This window comes from Micromys minutus, assembly GCF_963924665.1.
Source record: "Micromys minutus genome assembly, contig: SCAFFOLD_277, whole genome shotgun sequence".
Lineage (NCBI taxonomy): Eukaryota > Metazoa > Chordata > Mammalia > Rodentia > Muridae > Micromys > Micromys minutus.
In genome coordinates, this window is record NW_027667407.1 from 85,865 (window position 1) to 102,269 (window position 16,405).

General features: G+C 35.5%; 1 protein-coding gene across 1 annotated transcript; it reads right to left on the reverse strand.

The window, feature by feature from the left end:
- Positions 1-1,621: 1,621 nt before the first annotated feature.
- Positions 1,622-3,459, reverse strand: LOC308416171 (protein PALS2-like). Its single transcript, XM_080942604.1, has one exon. It carries the CDS (start codon positions 3,454-3,456, stop codon positions 1,834-1,836), a length of 1,623 nt encoding a protein of 540 aa, XP_080798730.1. The 5' UTR covers positions 3,457-3,459; the 3' UTR covers positions 1,622-1,833.
- Between the last annotated feature and the right edge of the window lie 12,946 nt (positions 3,460-16,405).

Here is a 16,405-nt window from a genome sequence, read left to right on the forward strand (position 1 = left end):
CTGATAGTAAATTCAGAATTTACTGGTAGTAAAATCTTCACTTAAATTGAAGTTTTGTAATTCTGGTTCTTTCATGATAGTTTAAATGCATCTCAATCTTGTTTTTAAAAGAAATTTTATTCAAAAAAAGAGAGGTTTTGTTTTGTTTTTGTTTTTTTTTTATTGTGCTCTGACTCATGTTGCTTTGAGAATCCATAAATTTTAACAAATACATGTAGTTTACAAGGTTAGTAAGTGTATGATCCATTTTATAACAATCTTTCCCCCCAAAAAAAGAAAAATAATTTATATTTTGGCTATGAAATTCTAGAATTAAAATTAGAATTAGAATTTTGCAGATTACAAATTATTAACAATATGGTAACTTAGGTGTTTTATTATGAAATGTATAATATTGCTTCATGTAGATGGATGTAGAAGTCTGACGAGGGGAAAGCCAAAATCAGAAGTCAGGTGTCTAGAGCCTGTCACCAAAGACACTCATCTATATTTAAGCACCAAACTTTTAAAGTATGACTCTTCTGTGAAAAGCTGGCAGCAATATAAACTAAGGTTACCTAGTTCAGTGATGAGCTGCATCACTAAGTGTCAATGTTTATGGAAGAACATGTACCATTCAAGAATCCTAGAGGAGGGTATCAACCATGGTGAACATGGGAATCAGTACACTGTGTCTGCAGCTAAAGGACATGGTTCCTAATCTTAAGAAAAAAGTATACTTTTTAACAGAAATCTGAAGAGTATATACTATTATTTAGTATATATTACATAAAGAATGTTAGGTGTGTGTATATATGAATAGCTGGCAATTATTTCCAAATCTTGTAAACTGTTCAATAGACTTGTTTTTTGATGAAACAGAGAACAAATACCCTAACAAATTACTTCCTGTCTCAGAAATCACATCTGATGATTAACAAACAGCTTGCAGCTTAGAGACATCTTTAAATATCACAAACATTTGCAGAGGCATATTTTTGCTGACTATTCTTAAAAAACCAAACTGAAGTAATAGGTTTGAAATTTTGTATTTGAAAATAAGTGAACGTTCTCTCAGTTGAGTCACTTTGCAGGATAAGGCACTCCCCGTGTACATGACCATGCTTCCACCCAAGCTTCCAGAACTGACATGCAACATCAGTCAGAATCAGCACATCACTGCGACAAACAGAAAGAATAATCCCATAGAGAGTGCAAGCTATTGCTCTTCATCGTAGTCACTAGAGAGAGGGGGTCGGGAGCTCATTTAGCTGTACAAATAAGAATGTGCAGCCATACTCTGGAATAAGAGGTGGCCCTGAACAGATAGATTAATATAGTAGTGAACTAGCTATAGCACTGATATTTAAATTCTGCTTCTGTAAGGAGTTTGATGAAGGTCAATAACTACTGTTTTTGTCTAACAAGAGAATAACTGACCCTTCACTAACCACTTACAAGAATGACAGCATTACAAAACTATTTCAAGTATCATTATCACAGTGAAAATGTGAGATCAGTGTTGGAGAGAATGATCTGAAAACTCCTTTGATGAAAAGGGTAAGGGCATTAAATCAAATTTACAAAATGCTTCAACGCATTTTCTTATGTGGTATGAATAGAAAGGTTTTATTCATAAAAAGTTAGAAAAATTAAGAGAAATTATATATTAGTATACCTTCCAAACCACAAATATATAAAAATTCCACCTAGTGCACTGTTATTTCAATCTACACAATAAAAATGCCTAGATGCAGCAGACGCCTCTACCTCCGCATGTGCTCTCCCAGCAGAAGGTTTACTTGTTGAGTCACTGTTTTAAAGTTTTATTTAACTGTTAACCTTATTGAATCATCAGTACACCCAGCTAATTGGGACCCACTGTGGCTCCATCCTCAGTTTCTCAATGGCAGTTTGTAGTTTCTCAAAGGCTTTGTCTAGATTGTCATTTACGATGATCAAATCAAAGTAGTGGTTGTATGCTCTCTGAATCCGGGCACTTTCATCCACTGTTTTCTTCAAGTCTGAGTCCGTCAAAAGCTTGGTGGTGATTCCTGCATCCACCACAGCCTTGTGCATGGCACGCAAGGTCTCTAGCTCTGGAGCAGCAATAAATACCACATAAGGCATGAATTCAGAGGTCCTCAACACTTTCAGTGCTTGTGGATTGACATCCAAAATGCAAGTCCGTCCGGTTTGGACAACTTCGAGAATAGAGTCGATCTTGGTTCCATATAGGTTTCCTTCATATTCGCCATGCTCCAAATACTTTCCAGCTTTAATATCTGCTTCCATCTCTGATCGGGACACGAATTTATATGCTTGTCCATCCTTTTTGTCTTCTCTTGGCTTCCGGGAAGTAAATGGCACCGTTGTTCCAAATCTAGCAGGATTCAGTACTATGAACCTGTTTTTCAAGCTCCTTCTGCCCACACCTTGAGCTCCGATCAACACTAACGTTTTCCGCTGGAAGGGTGGCATTTTTGCTACTTCCTCATAGATCTGAATTTCATGATGATCAAACTCTGCATTCCTGGTTGTGAGGTACATCATCTTTTTCTTTTTCTTGTTGCTTATAGTTCCACAAAAGGGTCCTGAATTGTCCCAATCTCTGCGAACAAATGCCTTTCTTTTCTCTTCCAGGAACTGGCTTGGGATCAGACCAGCACTTCCTCCCTCTTTCACATGGCTAGCCTGCCACCAATTTGGGTCTTCTCTGTTTACAATCTGAAGAATTTCTCCTTTGGAAAACTTCAGTCCTGCTTCTTTGCAGGGTATCAGGTTATCATTGAATGGATTATAATCAAAATGACACTTGACAAATACCTGTTGAGGAGTAATAGTATCTCTGTAACTTGGTAAGATTTTTAGGGTAACACTTCCACTAATATTTTTCAATAATTCTTGTAACTCCTTTGGATTGTTTCCAACCTCATGTCCATTGACTTCCTTAATGATATCTCCCACATGAAGCAGACCTTGTCGATCTATCATTCCTCCATGAAGAATTCGGGCAATTACCAGATCATTATTTTCAACCCTAAATGTTACACCCAGCGGCTCCCCAGCTCGCTTGTGAATCCCGAGAATCCGGATGGCATCTACTGGCAGCAACTGATTGTTGAGAGAAGGAATATTCATTTCTGGGCTTGAAGGAGGCGAATCATAACACTTTGATGCCACAATATCATGGGCCTCCAGGAGCGACTGAAAGTGAGGCTCCTTGAGTATACCAACCAGTTCTGCCACGTTTTCATCCACACTTATCAGAGGAGTGATATCTTCAAGAATTTCATTCACTAATTCCAAGTTATTGTCACTGACAGCTTCTAATTTTGAATCCTCAAGTCTCTCGTGAGCCTTAGCAAGTGATTTCACAATAGGATTCTCCATAATTCCCTTCAGAAAAATTAGGTCTATTTCTTCTGCTCCTGTAGATGAGGGCAGCTCTGTAAGGTTTTCCAAAACTTGCTGCATTCGCGCCGCCGCTCCTCTCCTCAGCCGCGGACGCCTCAGGGGCTCGCGGTCGGACGGACGGCTCCCGCCGTCCCCGCCAGCCTCGCCCTCTGCCTGGCTCCGGGCGCCGCCGCTGCCCGCCGGCCCGCGCGGCCAGCCTCTCTCTCAGTTGCTCGGCTCCCGCCGCCGCTGCCGCCGCCGCCTGGGCGCGCTCTGAGGTTTTGTTTTGTACATTTGAAATTTTTTTCTTTTGAAAACTGAAATTTTCACACTTTCCAATTTAGGCTCATTTCTCAATTTTGGCTCTAATTTCTAAGCAGATATTTGTGCATGGAAAATCTTCATCTATTAAAGATGATGAACTTGTCATGTTTGAGAACTATGGAAAAAAGATGAATTCATGTTCATCAGCTCCAAGAATGCTGATATTCTCTCTTGTTGAAGCTATGATTGTTGATATGTCTCCCAGAATGTAGACTTCTGACAAAAACCTGAATTAAAGACTGTTGCAGTAAATATTAAAAATGAAAGGCTTATCTCTTTATAGGCCCACACAGTCTCACTCTGCTTCTGCCACTGAGCAAAGGGACTCCATCCCCAAGCTGTCTGCTTCACCTGATTTCCCTCCCAGGCTGTTCAGGCCCCCTGCCCTACTGCCTCCATCCTGGGTGGAATTACTGCCCCAGCATTTTCTTTCCTTTACAGTTGTCACAAACATCACTTCAAAGATCTGTAACTTTTCAACTGGTTTATATAATAGATTCTCAATTCACAAACCCTCTACACAATGAGATTACATCAATAGACAAAGATACAAACTGCTCTTTTTATGAGATAAAAGACTTACAGAATCCCTTAAAATTTTCCAATTACCTATTGTCAATTACGATTACCAGGATCCAGATCTGCTCTCTCTAGCTCCATCTTGATTTCTTCGTCTAACCTCTGTTCCTTTTCCACATCCCTACCTTTTCATTGCCTATCTTTCCACTGTCCAATGATATATCACCTTAACATTAATCTACAAAAGACTATTTTATATGCATACATTACATCACTTTCAACATTTTTGTTTAATTATCATACATTTACATATTAATATAAAGCTTTTTTCCCAATCCTGTACTTTCTCTCTGTGCTTTTAAAGATTTGTTTTTAATTAAGTTTAAATGTATTTCTGTTATGGGAATGTACACATGAATGGATACGAATATCTGTAGAAGCTTGAAGGGTTTCTGGAGTGAAGGTTATTGATAGTTGTGAGCTAACCAGCATGGTTTCTAGGAATTAAATATATCTTCCAAGTGATGATAATAAGATTTTGACACCTAAGCAAACACAGCAACCTCTTTTCTTAACTCTTAAACAAATATCATGAAAATTTTACCTAAAACAAATTTGTCACAAAATAACAGCTTAGAACACTTTTAATTATAATTGTGTGTATATGTGTCTGCATATGCAATCATCCAGAAATACTATAAAATAATGTTGTTTATGAGTATATTCAGAGAATTTAAGTAATCTTCTCATTTCAAGAAAAGAAATCGAGAAAATTTTTCTATACATTATTAATTGATATTGTTTATGAGACAAAACTATTTTTATATAAATCATATATTATATAAATAAGAAAATTTATAGAAAAAGTAATATACAAATAATAGGAAGACATTTTGGCAATGAAAGTTGATTTTTAAATTACCATCATATGAAATGTAGTATTATATGACTTTTTGTAGTTTAGATTATGTGAGCATGGCTGTATAAACATATTTTATGTGAAATTTGATGATTTTGCTCAAAGTTTTATTCTAATGTATATATTTAAATTATATTTAACTGAGTTATTTTAAAACATATCTAGTAAGTAGTTTCTCAAATTGTTAAAGCACTTGAAATAAAATAATTCACATTCATTTTTATAAGTATATTTAGTATATCCACAAAGGGTGCTGAATATATTTATATTTTACTTGTAAGCTATTGGTTTTTGTGTGTTACTTGGTAAAGCAGATGAGAGGTTACTTAACAGAGCATATGTAGTTTGGCTTGAGAGGCTCAGTAATAACTATTGATTCTTCAGGAATTTTTACATTGGAGAGTATTCTCTAAATTTCTGAGTGTGCTGAGCCCTGTTAGTTTCTTTAGCTGCTATATAAACTTAGGAGCCCCTTTCCTCAGTGCAGGATGCAGTGTATTTATTCTGAATGAGGAACTGATACTTTCTCTCTATGAAGAAATGTTGCTAATAATTGTTCTTGTGCATTTGTATTCTTGTTTCTTTTGATCATATTTATACAATTTCTTTCTTCCCTTTCCTTTTTTTCAAATCTTCTCATATAGCTCTCTTTCCACATGATCAGTCTTATGGTCTCTCCTTTCATTGTTTGTGGTTGCATGTGTATATGTATGACTATGTATAGATATAAATTATGGTGAATAAGTATGTGTATTTTCTCATAAACAAATTTCTGACCTTACCTTCCATTATTTGTTGTTATGTTGTATATGTGTGTATATAAGTGTATGCTTATGTATATACTGTATATATGTGTGTATGTGAGTATACATATATACAAATGTCCATGTATTCCTAATTTAATAGTTTACATTGTTACTTATATGTATTTTGTTTTCTGAGACGACTATTTAGCATTGAATAACCATATGGATGACTTGTAGTTTTTTCTTTAAGATTGGACAACTCACAGATCATAAGAAGCTCAAAAAAGAAAAGCCAAAAAGTGGAATCCTCAATCCTTCTTAGAAAAAAAAATAAGTATAGCACCCTCTTAAGAGTGGGATATACCTAGACCTTCCTTAAGTCATTAATAACTCAAGAGCTAAGAAGATAGCCTTGCGGCAATTTTTGGTATTTAAAAATCATTGTTTAATATTTACACACCAAAAATAAACCTGAGTATTTCCTTATTACATTTTGTTTTACATGTACTTTATGCTTAGTGTAAATAGTAAGATTTCAATGCATACTATCAAACATTTAAAAAAATCACGTACTGACAAAAATGTATTTATATACTTTTATGCCAAATGTTTTTAAAAATCTGTACATGTATCTCTGTGTTTTAAAAACAAAGTTGTTAAAAAAAGAAAAAAAAGATTGGAGGTCTTATGGAGAGGCCTTTCTCCTATCCTTTTGGGCAAGTCTGTAGTGGTCATCATTTGGCTTATGTTGAGGTAGTCATGTCTGTGAGATGTTACAGATGCAGATCCAGACACTTAAGGTTCATATAATCTCAGAGCAATCTCTCCCATCCCTTAGGCTTTATAAGCTTTCTAACCTCTCTTCCAGAGAGTTCCCAAAAACCTTAACTACCAGAGGGTTCTGTGGACACTACTATTGGTACAGCACTCTACAACTCTGACTCTGCATTTAATATTAACAGTGTCAGAAAGAAGTTGTAATTAAATTAGTGTTAATTGATGTAAATGCAGGTTTACCCAAGAAATTCACACATCAGCAATCTAAAAAGTGCTAAGTTTAACCTTAATTATGTCAACAAAGAAGCCATCTAAAGTCCTCAGGAAATATGTTGAAAATGCTTAAAATACACTAAATACATTAACATAATTTGTAACTGAATTTATATTCTAAACTTGTACATTTTTTAAGTATGCCAGATTGTTCACTTTTTAAACATGTATATGTCAGGTCATCTCACGCTCAAAACAATTATAAGTCCACATAACTATTAAGAATTTTTGTCAATATCTAAATAATTAAAACCGTCATCTACAATATGATAAACTTTTACTAAAACATGATTTCATTAATTTTATAAAATCAAACAAAAGCCCATTTGGTTGTTTCTTAATATTTTGAAGTATATGTTATTTACTTGATGCTTTCAGCTATGCTGATAAAAAAACTTTAATGAACTGAAAAAGCCCTATATCATTACATTGTTGATGCCACTCTTTCTCTCTTATTTTATTAACTTGGATATTCTCTTTATTAATATTTCAGATGTTATTCCCTTCCCACCAAGCTAATCCTGTCCCCTTCCACTCAATGACATTCATGAACGTGCTCCCTCCCCCAACCTCCCTCTTCCACCTCAGACCTTGGCATTCCCCTACACTGGAAAAAGGAGCCTTTGCTGGACCATGTCCTCTCCACTCATTGAGGCCAGAGAATGCTATCCTCTGCTCCATATGTACCTGGAGCCATGGATTTCTCCATGCAAACTGATCAGTTGGTGTTTTAGTGCCTAGGAGCTGTAATTGGTTTGGTTAGTTAATAATTTTGCTCTTCCCATAAAGTTGTATCCATTTTCAGCTTCTTCAGTCCGTGCTATGTCTCCTTCATTGGAGTCCCCATGTTAAGTCTGATAGTTAGCTAAAAGCATCCTCTTCTGTGTCGTATGGCTCTGGCAGATCTTCTGAGGAGGCATCCATATTAGATTTCTGCTAGTAAGCACTACTTAGAATCAGCAATAGTACATGAGATTAGTAGCTGCATATGGGATTGTTGCCCAGGTGAGACAGTAGAGGAGTGTTCCTATTTCACCACATCCTCACCAGCATCTGCTCTCACCTGAGTTTTTGATCTCAGCCATTCTGACTGGTGTGAAGTGAAATCTCAAGGTTGTTTTGATTTGCATTTCCCTGATCCCTAGGGATGTTGAACTTTTCTTTAGGTGCTTCTCAGCCATTTGATAATCTTCAGTTGAGAATTCTTTGTTGAGATCTGTACACAGTTTTTTAAATAAGATTATTTAATTCTCTGCAGTCTAGCTTCTTAAGTTCTTTGTATATATTGGATACTAGACAAATTTCAGATGTAGGATTAGTAAAGATCTTTTCCCAATCTATTGGTTGCTATTTTCTCCTTTTGACAGTGCCCTTTGCCTTACAGAAGCTTTGCAATTTCATGAGATCCCATTTGTCTATTCTTTTTTTTTTTATTTAAATAACTTTATTTTAAAAAACAGAGATAAATGCACAGATTTTTAAGAGCATTTTTGCAAATAACTATATGAATATATTTTTTCAGTACATGATTTTTTTTAATGGTTGGTTAGTATGCATTGAAATCTCACTAGTTACAATAAGCATAAAGTACAAAAGAAAAGAAAAGAAAAGAAAGGCCATTTGTTGATTCTTGATCTTAGAGCATTGATCTTGATCTGCCAGTTGAACCAGCACCATTTTTAGAAGAGGCTGTCCTTTTTCCATTGGATGTTTTTAGCTCCTTTGTCAAAGATCAAGTGACCATAGGTGGTGGGTTCATTTCTGGGTCTTCAATTGTATTCCATTCATCTACCTGCTTATCTCTGTATCAATACCATGCAGTTTTTATCACAATTGATCTGTTATAAAGATTGAAGTCCAGCATGGTGATTTTCGTGGAAGTTTTTTATTGTTGAGAATAGTTTTTGCTAACCAGAAGGGGTGTTGAATTTTGTCAAATGATTTCTCAGAATCTGAAGAGATGATCATGTGTTTCTTTTTTTTGTTTTTATTTTGTTTATATAGTGAGTTATGTTGATAGCTTTCTGTATATTGAAACATGTTTTAGTAAATATTAAAAAATAATAAATGATTTATCTCTCTATTGGTCCTAAGGTCTCACTGCTCAGACCCAATACTTTTATGACACTGATATGTAGCCATGCGTACCTCCTTCACTTGGCCAGAGCCACTTGGTCTGAGTCCTCACAGCCCAACCCCTCACAGCACAACCCTGATCATGCAACTTCCTTCCTTTGGTGGTCTTCCTCTTCCTGCCTTTCACCTCTAATCCTGGTGTTCAATTACACCAACAGTCAACACAAACACAACTCTATAGCTCAATCACTTTTCATTCAGGTTTATATATTCAACTCTCAGTCCACAAACCCTCTACACAACAAGATTGCATCAAATAGACAAAGATACAAATTGCCCTTCTATATGAGATACTAGACCTATAAACTCCTTAATGTTCATAGCTATTTAAGGCCAATCAATGTCTCCTGAGTCTAGCTGGTCCTGGGGAACCTCTATCTTGCCACGACCTCTCTTCATCCTCTGACCTCTTCAGACTTCTAAGCCCTCTCCACCTCCTTGGCCCTGCCCAGTCACTGGTTTTCATTTATTTTACTAATTCAAATGGCAAAGTTCAGTTGAAGTCATGTGACTAGGCAGCCATTCTTTTGGAAATGAAATTACCATTAAAATACAAACATCTTCAGGACAATGTACAGAAACATCTTTGTATACCTAAAATGAAGCCTACTCAATCATGGTGAATGATTGTTTTGATGTGTTCTTGGATTGGTTTTGCAGTAATTTTATTGAGTATTTTTGCATCAATTTTCATGAGGGACAGTATTCTGAAGATGGCTTTCTTTGTAGGGTATTTGTGTGATTTAGGAATAATCATAATTGTGGCGTTGGAGAATGAGTTGGGGAGTATTCCCTCTGTTTCTCTTTTCTGGAATAGTTTGGAGACTATTGGTATTATGTCTTCTATGAAGATCTGATAGAATTCAGCATTAAACTCATCTGGACCTGAGCTTTTTTTTGGTTGGAAGGTTTTTGATGACTCATTTTATTTCTTTAGGTGTTATGGTACTGTTTAGATGGTTTAGCTCATCCTGATTTAATATTGGTACGTGGTATGTGTCTAGATATTTCTCTATTCTCTTTAGACTTTCCAGTTTTGTTGAGTATAGGCTTTTGTAGTTGGATCTGATGATTTCTTGAATGTCCTCAGCTTCTGTTGTTTTTTCTCCTCTTTCATTTATGATTTTTTTTACTTGGATACTTTCTCTGAGCCCTCAAGTTAGTCTGGCTAAGGATTTATCAATCTCCTTGATTTTCTCAAAAAACCAGCTCCTAGTTTTGTTAATCCTTTCTATAGATCCTTTTGTTTCTATTCGGTTGATTTCTGCTCTGAGTTTGATTATTTCCTGCCACCTATACCTCTTGGGTGTACATGTTTTTTCTTTTTTCTTTTTCTTTCTTTTTTTTTTTTTTTTTTTTTTTTTTTTTTTGTTCTAGAGATTCCGGTGTGCAGTCAAGCTTTAGTGTATGCTCTCTTCAGTTTCTGTTTGGAGGTGCTCAGCACTCTAGGCTTTCATCTTAGCACTGCTTTCATTGATTCTCATAATTTTGGATATGTTGTGCTGCCATTTTTGTTAAAGTCTAAAAAGTCTTTGATTTTTAATTTGTTTCTTCCATAGCCATCTATTGTTGAATAGAGCATTGTTCAGCTTTTATGTGTGTGTGGGGGGGCTTTTGTTGTTTTTCTTGTTATTAGAGGCCAGCTTTAGTGTATGATGAAATGATACAACTCATGGGGTTGTTTCAATGTTCTTGCATCTATTTAGGCCTGTTTTGTGACTGACTATATTGTCAATTTTGCAGAAGGTGCCTTGAGGTGCTGAGAGGAAGGTATATTCTTTTGTTTTAGGTTGGAATATTCTTTTTTTGTCCTATTTTTTTAAACTTTATTTTAAAGAACAAAGATAAATGTACAGACTTTTAAGCTTTTTTTACATAAAAGTATACAAATATATTTTTATAAGATTGTAATTAAGTATTTGTGGGTACATATACATACACATATGTATATATGTAACAATAATATAGGAAAAGAGGTTATTAATTTGAGGATATAGGAGAGAAACTTGGAGGGGCTTTAGGAAGGAAAGGGAGATGTAATACAGTTCTATTTTAATTAAAATATATTCTTTTGTTTCTTGAACTTCACACAGTTTGTGGGTTGTTTCTGGGGTGTTCAGAACTTCCTGGGGTTGGTATCTCATTATCAGTGACTGCATATTATGTCTGTTCTTTTGTGACTGGGTTATCTCATTCAGGATGATATCCTCTAGATGCATCCATTTTCTTAAGAATTTCATTAGGCCATTGTTTCTGATAGCTAAGTAGTACTCCATTGTGTAAATGTACCACAATTTTTGTATCCATTCATTTACTGAAGGACATCTGGGTACTTTCCAGCTTCTGGCTATTATAAATAGAGCTGCAATGAACATTGTGGTGCATGTATCTTTGTTGTATGTTGGAGTATCTTTGGGGTAAATGCCCAGCAGTGGAATAACTGGGTCTTCAGGTAGAACTATGTCCATTTTTCTCAGGAACCACCAGACTGATTTCCGGAGTGGTTGTATCAGTTTACAACCCCACCAACAGTGGAGAAGTGTTCCTCTTTCTCCACATCCTCGCCAGCATCTATTGTCATCTGATTTTTGGATCTTGGCCAATCTGACTGGTGTGAGGTGCAATCTCAGGGTTGTTTTGATTTACATATCCCTGATGGCTAAGGATGTTGAGCACTTTCTTAGATGTTTCTCAGCCATTCGATATTCCTTAATTGAGAACTTTTTGTTTAAGTCTGTACCCCATATTTTTAATAGGGTTGTTTGATTCTCTGTTATCTTGCTTTTTGAGTTCTTGGTATTACCTTGGATATTAGGCCTCTATCTGATGTGGGGTTGGTAAATGTCTTTTCCCACTCTGTTGGCTACCATTTTGTTTTCATGATAGTGTCTTTATCCTATTCAACAAATGGTGTTGGTCCAACTGGCACTCAGCATGCAGAAGAATGAAAATAAACCCTTTCTTATCTCCTTGTACATAGCTCAAGTGCAAGTGGATCAAAGATCTCCACATTAAACCAGGTACACTGGAACTGTTAGATGAGAAATTAGGGAAAACCTTAGAACTCATAGGCACAGGAGAAAATTTCCTAAACAGAACACAAATAGCTCGAGCTCTAAGGTCAAAGATTGACAAATGGGACTTAATGAGATTGCAAAGTTTCTGTAAGGCTAAAGACACTATCATGAAATACTCTATAGATGTTTTCAAACCCATTTGCCTCATACATTCTGTTAGTTTCACATGTCTCTGTTTACTTTCTGCTTCCATGATCTGTCCATTAATGAGAGTGGGTTGTGGAAATCTCCTAATATTATTTTGTGTGGGGGGGAATATATGCTTTGAGCTTTAGTATGGTTTCTTTTATGAATGTGGGTGCCCTTGTATTTGGAGTATACATGTTCAGGATTGAAAGTTCATCTTGATAGATTTTCCTTTGATGAGTAAAAGTGTCCTTCCTTAACTTTTTTGATGACCTTTTGTTGAAATTTTGTTTTATTCAATAATAAGATGGCTACTTCAGCTTGTTTCTTGGGACCACTTGCTTGGAAAATTTTTCCCAACTTTTCACTATGAAGTAGTGCCTGTCTTTGTTGCTGAGATGAATTTCCTGTATGCCACAAAATGCTGAGTTTTGTTTTTGCATCCAGTCTGATAGTCTGTTTATTTGGGGGGAGGGGAATTGAGTCCATTGATGTTAAGAGATATTAATGAATGGTAACTGTCATTTTCTGTTATTTTTGTTGTTAGAATTATGTTACTGTGCCTTTCTTCTTTTGGTTTTATACTTTTGGTTTTTATTGAGTAGTTTCCTTTTTTTGTTGGAGTTTTCCATCTATCATGCTTTGAGGGATGAATTTGTGGACCAATATTGTTTAAGTTTGGTCTTGTCCTAGAATATCTTGGTTTCTCCATCTCTAGTAAATGAGAGTTCTACTGGATATAGTAACCTGGTCTGGAATTTGTGTTCTCTTAGGGTCTGTATGGTATCTGCACAGGATCTTCTAGCTTTTATACTTTCTCTTGAGAAGTCTGGAGTAATTCGGATCAGACTGTCTTTATATGTTACTTTTCCTTTTTCCCTTACCATGTTTAGTATATTTTTTTTGTTTTGAACATTTGGTGTTTTGAGTAGTATATGTGGGGAAAAATTTTTTTCCAGTCCAATTTAATTTGAGTTCTGTAGGATTCTTGTATGTTTATGGATATTTCTTTCTTTAGGTTAGAGAAATTGTCTTATATAATTTTGTTGAAGTTATTTACTGGGCCTTTCAGTTGAGAGTTTTTGCTTTCTTGTACACCTTAGGTTTACTCTTCTCATTGTGTCCTGGATATCTTGGATGTTTTGGGTTAGGAGCTTTGTAATTTTTACACTTTCTTGGACTGTATTTTCAATGCTTTCTATGTTATCTTCTGCACCTGAGATTCTTTATTCCTTCTCTTTAATTCTGTTGGTGATTCTTATGTCTATTGCCGTAAATATTTAAAAAATATTAAAAATAAGATAACTTTATTTCTGTATTGGCACTGAGGTCTCATTTCTCAGGCCCAACCCTGATACAGAGCTACATGAACCCGGTTCAACTGCCACCTGGATCTCACTCTGCTCCCAGGGTTCCAGAATATGCAAATTTAAATTAAGTAAGCCCTTCAAAGTAAGTATATCATTAGTCAAAGTTCATCAACAAAACTTTGCCACAAAAAAACTTAAAATTAGAAGAATACCCAAATGTGACACATGTGAAAATATGAAATGAGTATGTACTTTTCAAATTAATCTACCTGAAGACCCAGCTATACCACTCTTGGGCATATACTCAAACTCTGCCTCACCATGCTACAAGGGCACATGTTCCACTATGTTCATATAGGCCTCGTTTGTGATAGCCAGAAGCTGAAACAACCTTTATATCTCACAATAGAAGAATGAATACAGAAAATGTGGTTCATTTACACAATGAAATACTACTCATCTATTAAGAAGGAGGGCATCCTGAGTTTTGCAGGCAAATAATTAAAACTAGAAAATATCATTCTGAGTGAGGTAATGTATACCTAAATAGATTTGCATGGTACGTACTCACTAATAAGTAGATGTTAGCGAAAACAGTAGAGAATACCCAGGATACAATGCACACAACTCAAAAAGGTTAACAAGCTAAAGTGAGGATGCCTCAATCCCAGTTGGGAAAGAGAAGAGTGATCATAAGGAGAAGAAGGGGGGAGGAATCTAAGAGGTAAAGGTGGCTGGGATGATGATCTTGTTTTAGGGAAAACAAAGAACGGAAGCCCCAAGGGCTAACAAAAAGAATGAAAACAGGCAAGAGATAGGATGTTGGGAGGACCCTCCAGAATATACCAGGAACCTGGGAACTGAGAGACAGTCAGGACTCAAATAGAGAGACTCTAGATGAAATGTCCTACAGTGGGCAGAGGAAACTTGGAGAATCCATATAAACAAGAAAGACAGGTCATCAAGTGAGTGATTAGGTTGACATTCCACAGTTGAAAAGGCTGAGGAAAAGGAAGTCCAGGAACAGGCCCAAAATGGGACCCAGCTCAAGTGGAGGACCCATACCTGATACTATTAATGAGCCTATGGAGAGCTCACAAATAGGGGCTTATCTTTACTGCCCTTAGAAAGACCCAACAAGCAGCTGAAAGAGTCAGCACCCAACCAATGAACAGAAACTGCTGATCCCTGTGGTTGAATTAGAGAAAACTTGGAAGAAACTGAGGAAGAAGGTAACCCTATATGTAGGAGGACTAGTAGTCTCAATTAACCTGGGTCCCTGAGATCTCTCAGACACTGGACCACCAACAAGACAGCATACACAAGCTGATATGAGGCCCCTAACACATATACTGCAAAGAACTGCTGCTCAGTCTGGGTTCAGTCAGAGAAGATGCAACTAACCATTAAGAGACTGAAAGCTCCCAAAAGTGAGGACTGGTGGAGTGGAGAAATTCTTGTGGAGATGAAGAGGCAGAATAGGAGAAGGTATAGGATATGGAACAGTCAGAACATGGACTGGGAGGGGTTAAAATATGAAGTGTAAAAAAATAAAATTAAAAATATAATTCCAGGAATAAAAGCATGGTGGAAAAAATATTACTCAACTCAAGGTTTTTAAAAGATTTATTAAAAATATAGAAACAAGCAGAATAGAATAAGTCAAAATGAAAATTCAATGCCTCTAAAGGTAAAATAAGTGTAACAAAGGTGACACCAAATAGTAGCACCACAAAAGGCTACTTAAGACTTAATTCCAGATGTTAACTTCAATTCTCAGACACACAAACAACATGAACAACAAAGACAGAATGTCTGCTCAAAACATGCTCTCCCATTTATATTCTTTTAGATAAGTTCTTTAGTTGATTTACAGAACAATGATTTCAAAAGAGCAATAGTAAATATGTTCAAGAAAGTCAAAACTGACAAAAAGAAGCTCACTAAATTTAAATGAAATCATAAAAACAATTCAAGACATAAAAATGGAGTTTTAAAATTTGATAAAGTACATCTACTAGATTTCAGAATGAAGAATTAACAAAAATCTAAATAAATATACGTCAAGTCTCTACTATACAACTTTTTGGTATATGACTAAATGATTAGATATCTTGCTCCACAAACATTTGTCCTACCTCATTCATTACCACTCTATAGAAAATAGAAACAATCTATACATCCTTTAGTTTATGAATAAATAATGAAAGCATAGTACTAAAATTAAATAAAGTTTTCAGATAATTGATGAAATTAGAAAATTATAAATTGACTAAGGTTAGCAGACCCAGAAAAAAATAATTCTGGATTTCTTACAATTTTAAGTTTACTAGCTCTATATCTTACTAAGAATGCCTGAAAAGGGCATAAAAATCATTATTATTTATTTACCTAAAATACATAAAATGAATAAAATTATGAATATATAAATATTATTATGTAGTTTCAGTGAAGTTATGACGTTTGGTCTAAATATTATTCACACAAAAGCCATACACATGTATAAAAAAATCCCACATCAATCTCATTACAATTGTGATAGAGCCCTATATGTAGAATGAATCCAGGAAACGATAGAATATGAGGAATGGATAAAGTCTTTCTTTATGTGTGAAGCATGCATCAAACCCAGAAAGATGCCATTAAATAAAAGGAAAAAACATTCAAAACTCACATAAACAGCAGCATCATAACATAACACTAAAGACTGACCACTGGGTATTGGACAATCAGTTGATATAGCAATAAAATAGCAGTTCTTCGATTCCCCTCATTTTCATTTTTGTTTTTGTTATTGGGTATTTTTAATTACATTTCAAATGT

Excerpts from the sequence above, each read along its gene's own strand:
- LOC308416171 (XM_080942604.1), bottom strand. The coding sequence starts at position 3,456 with ATGCAGCAAGTTTTGGAAAACCTTACAGAGCTGCCCTCATCTACAGGA.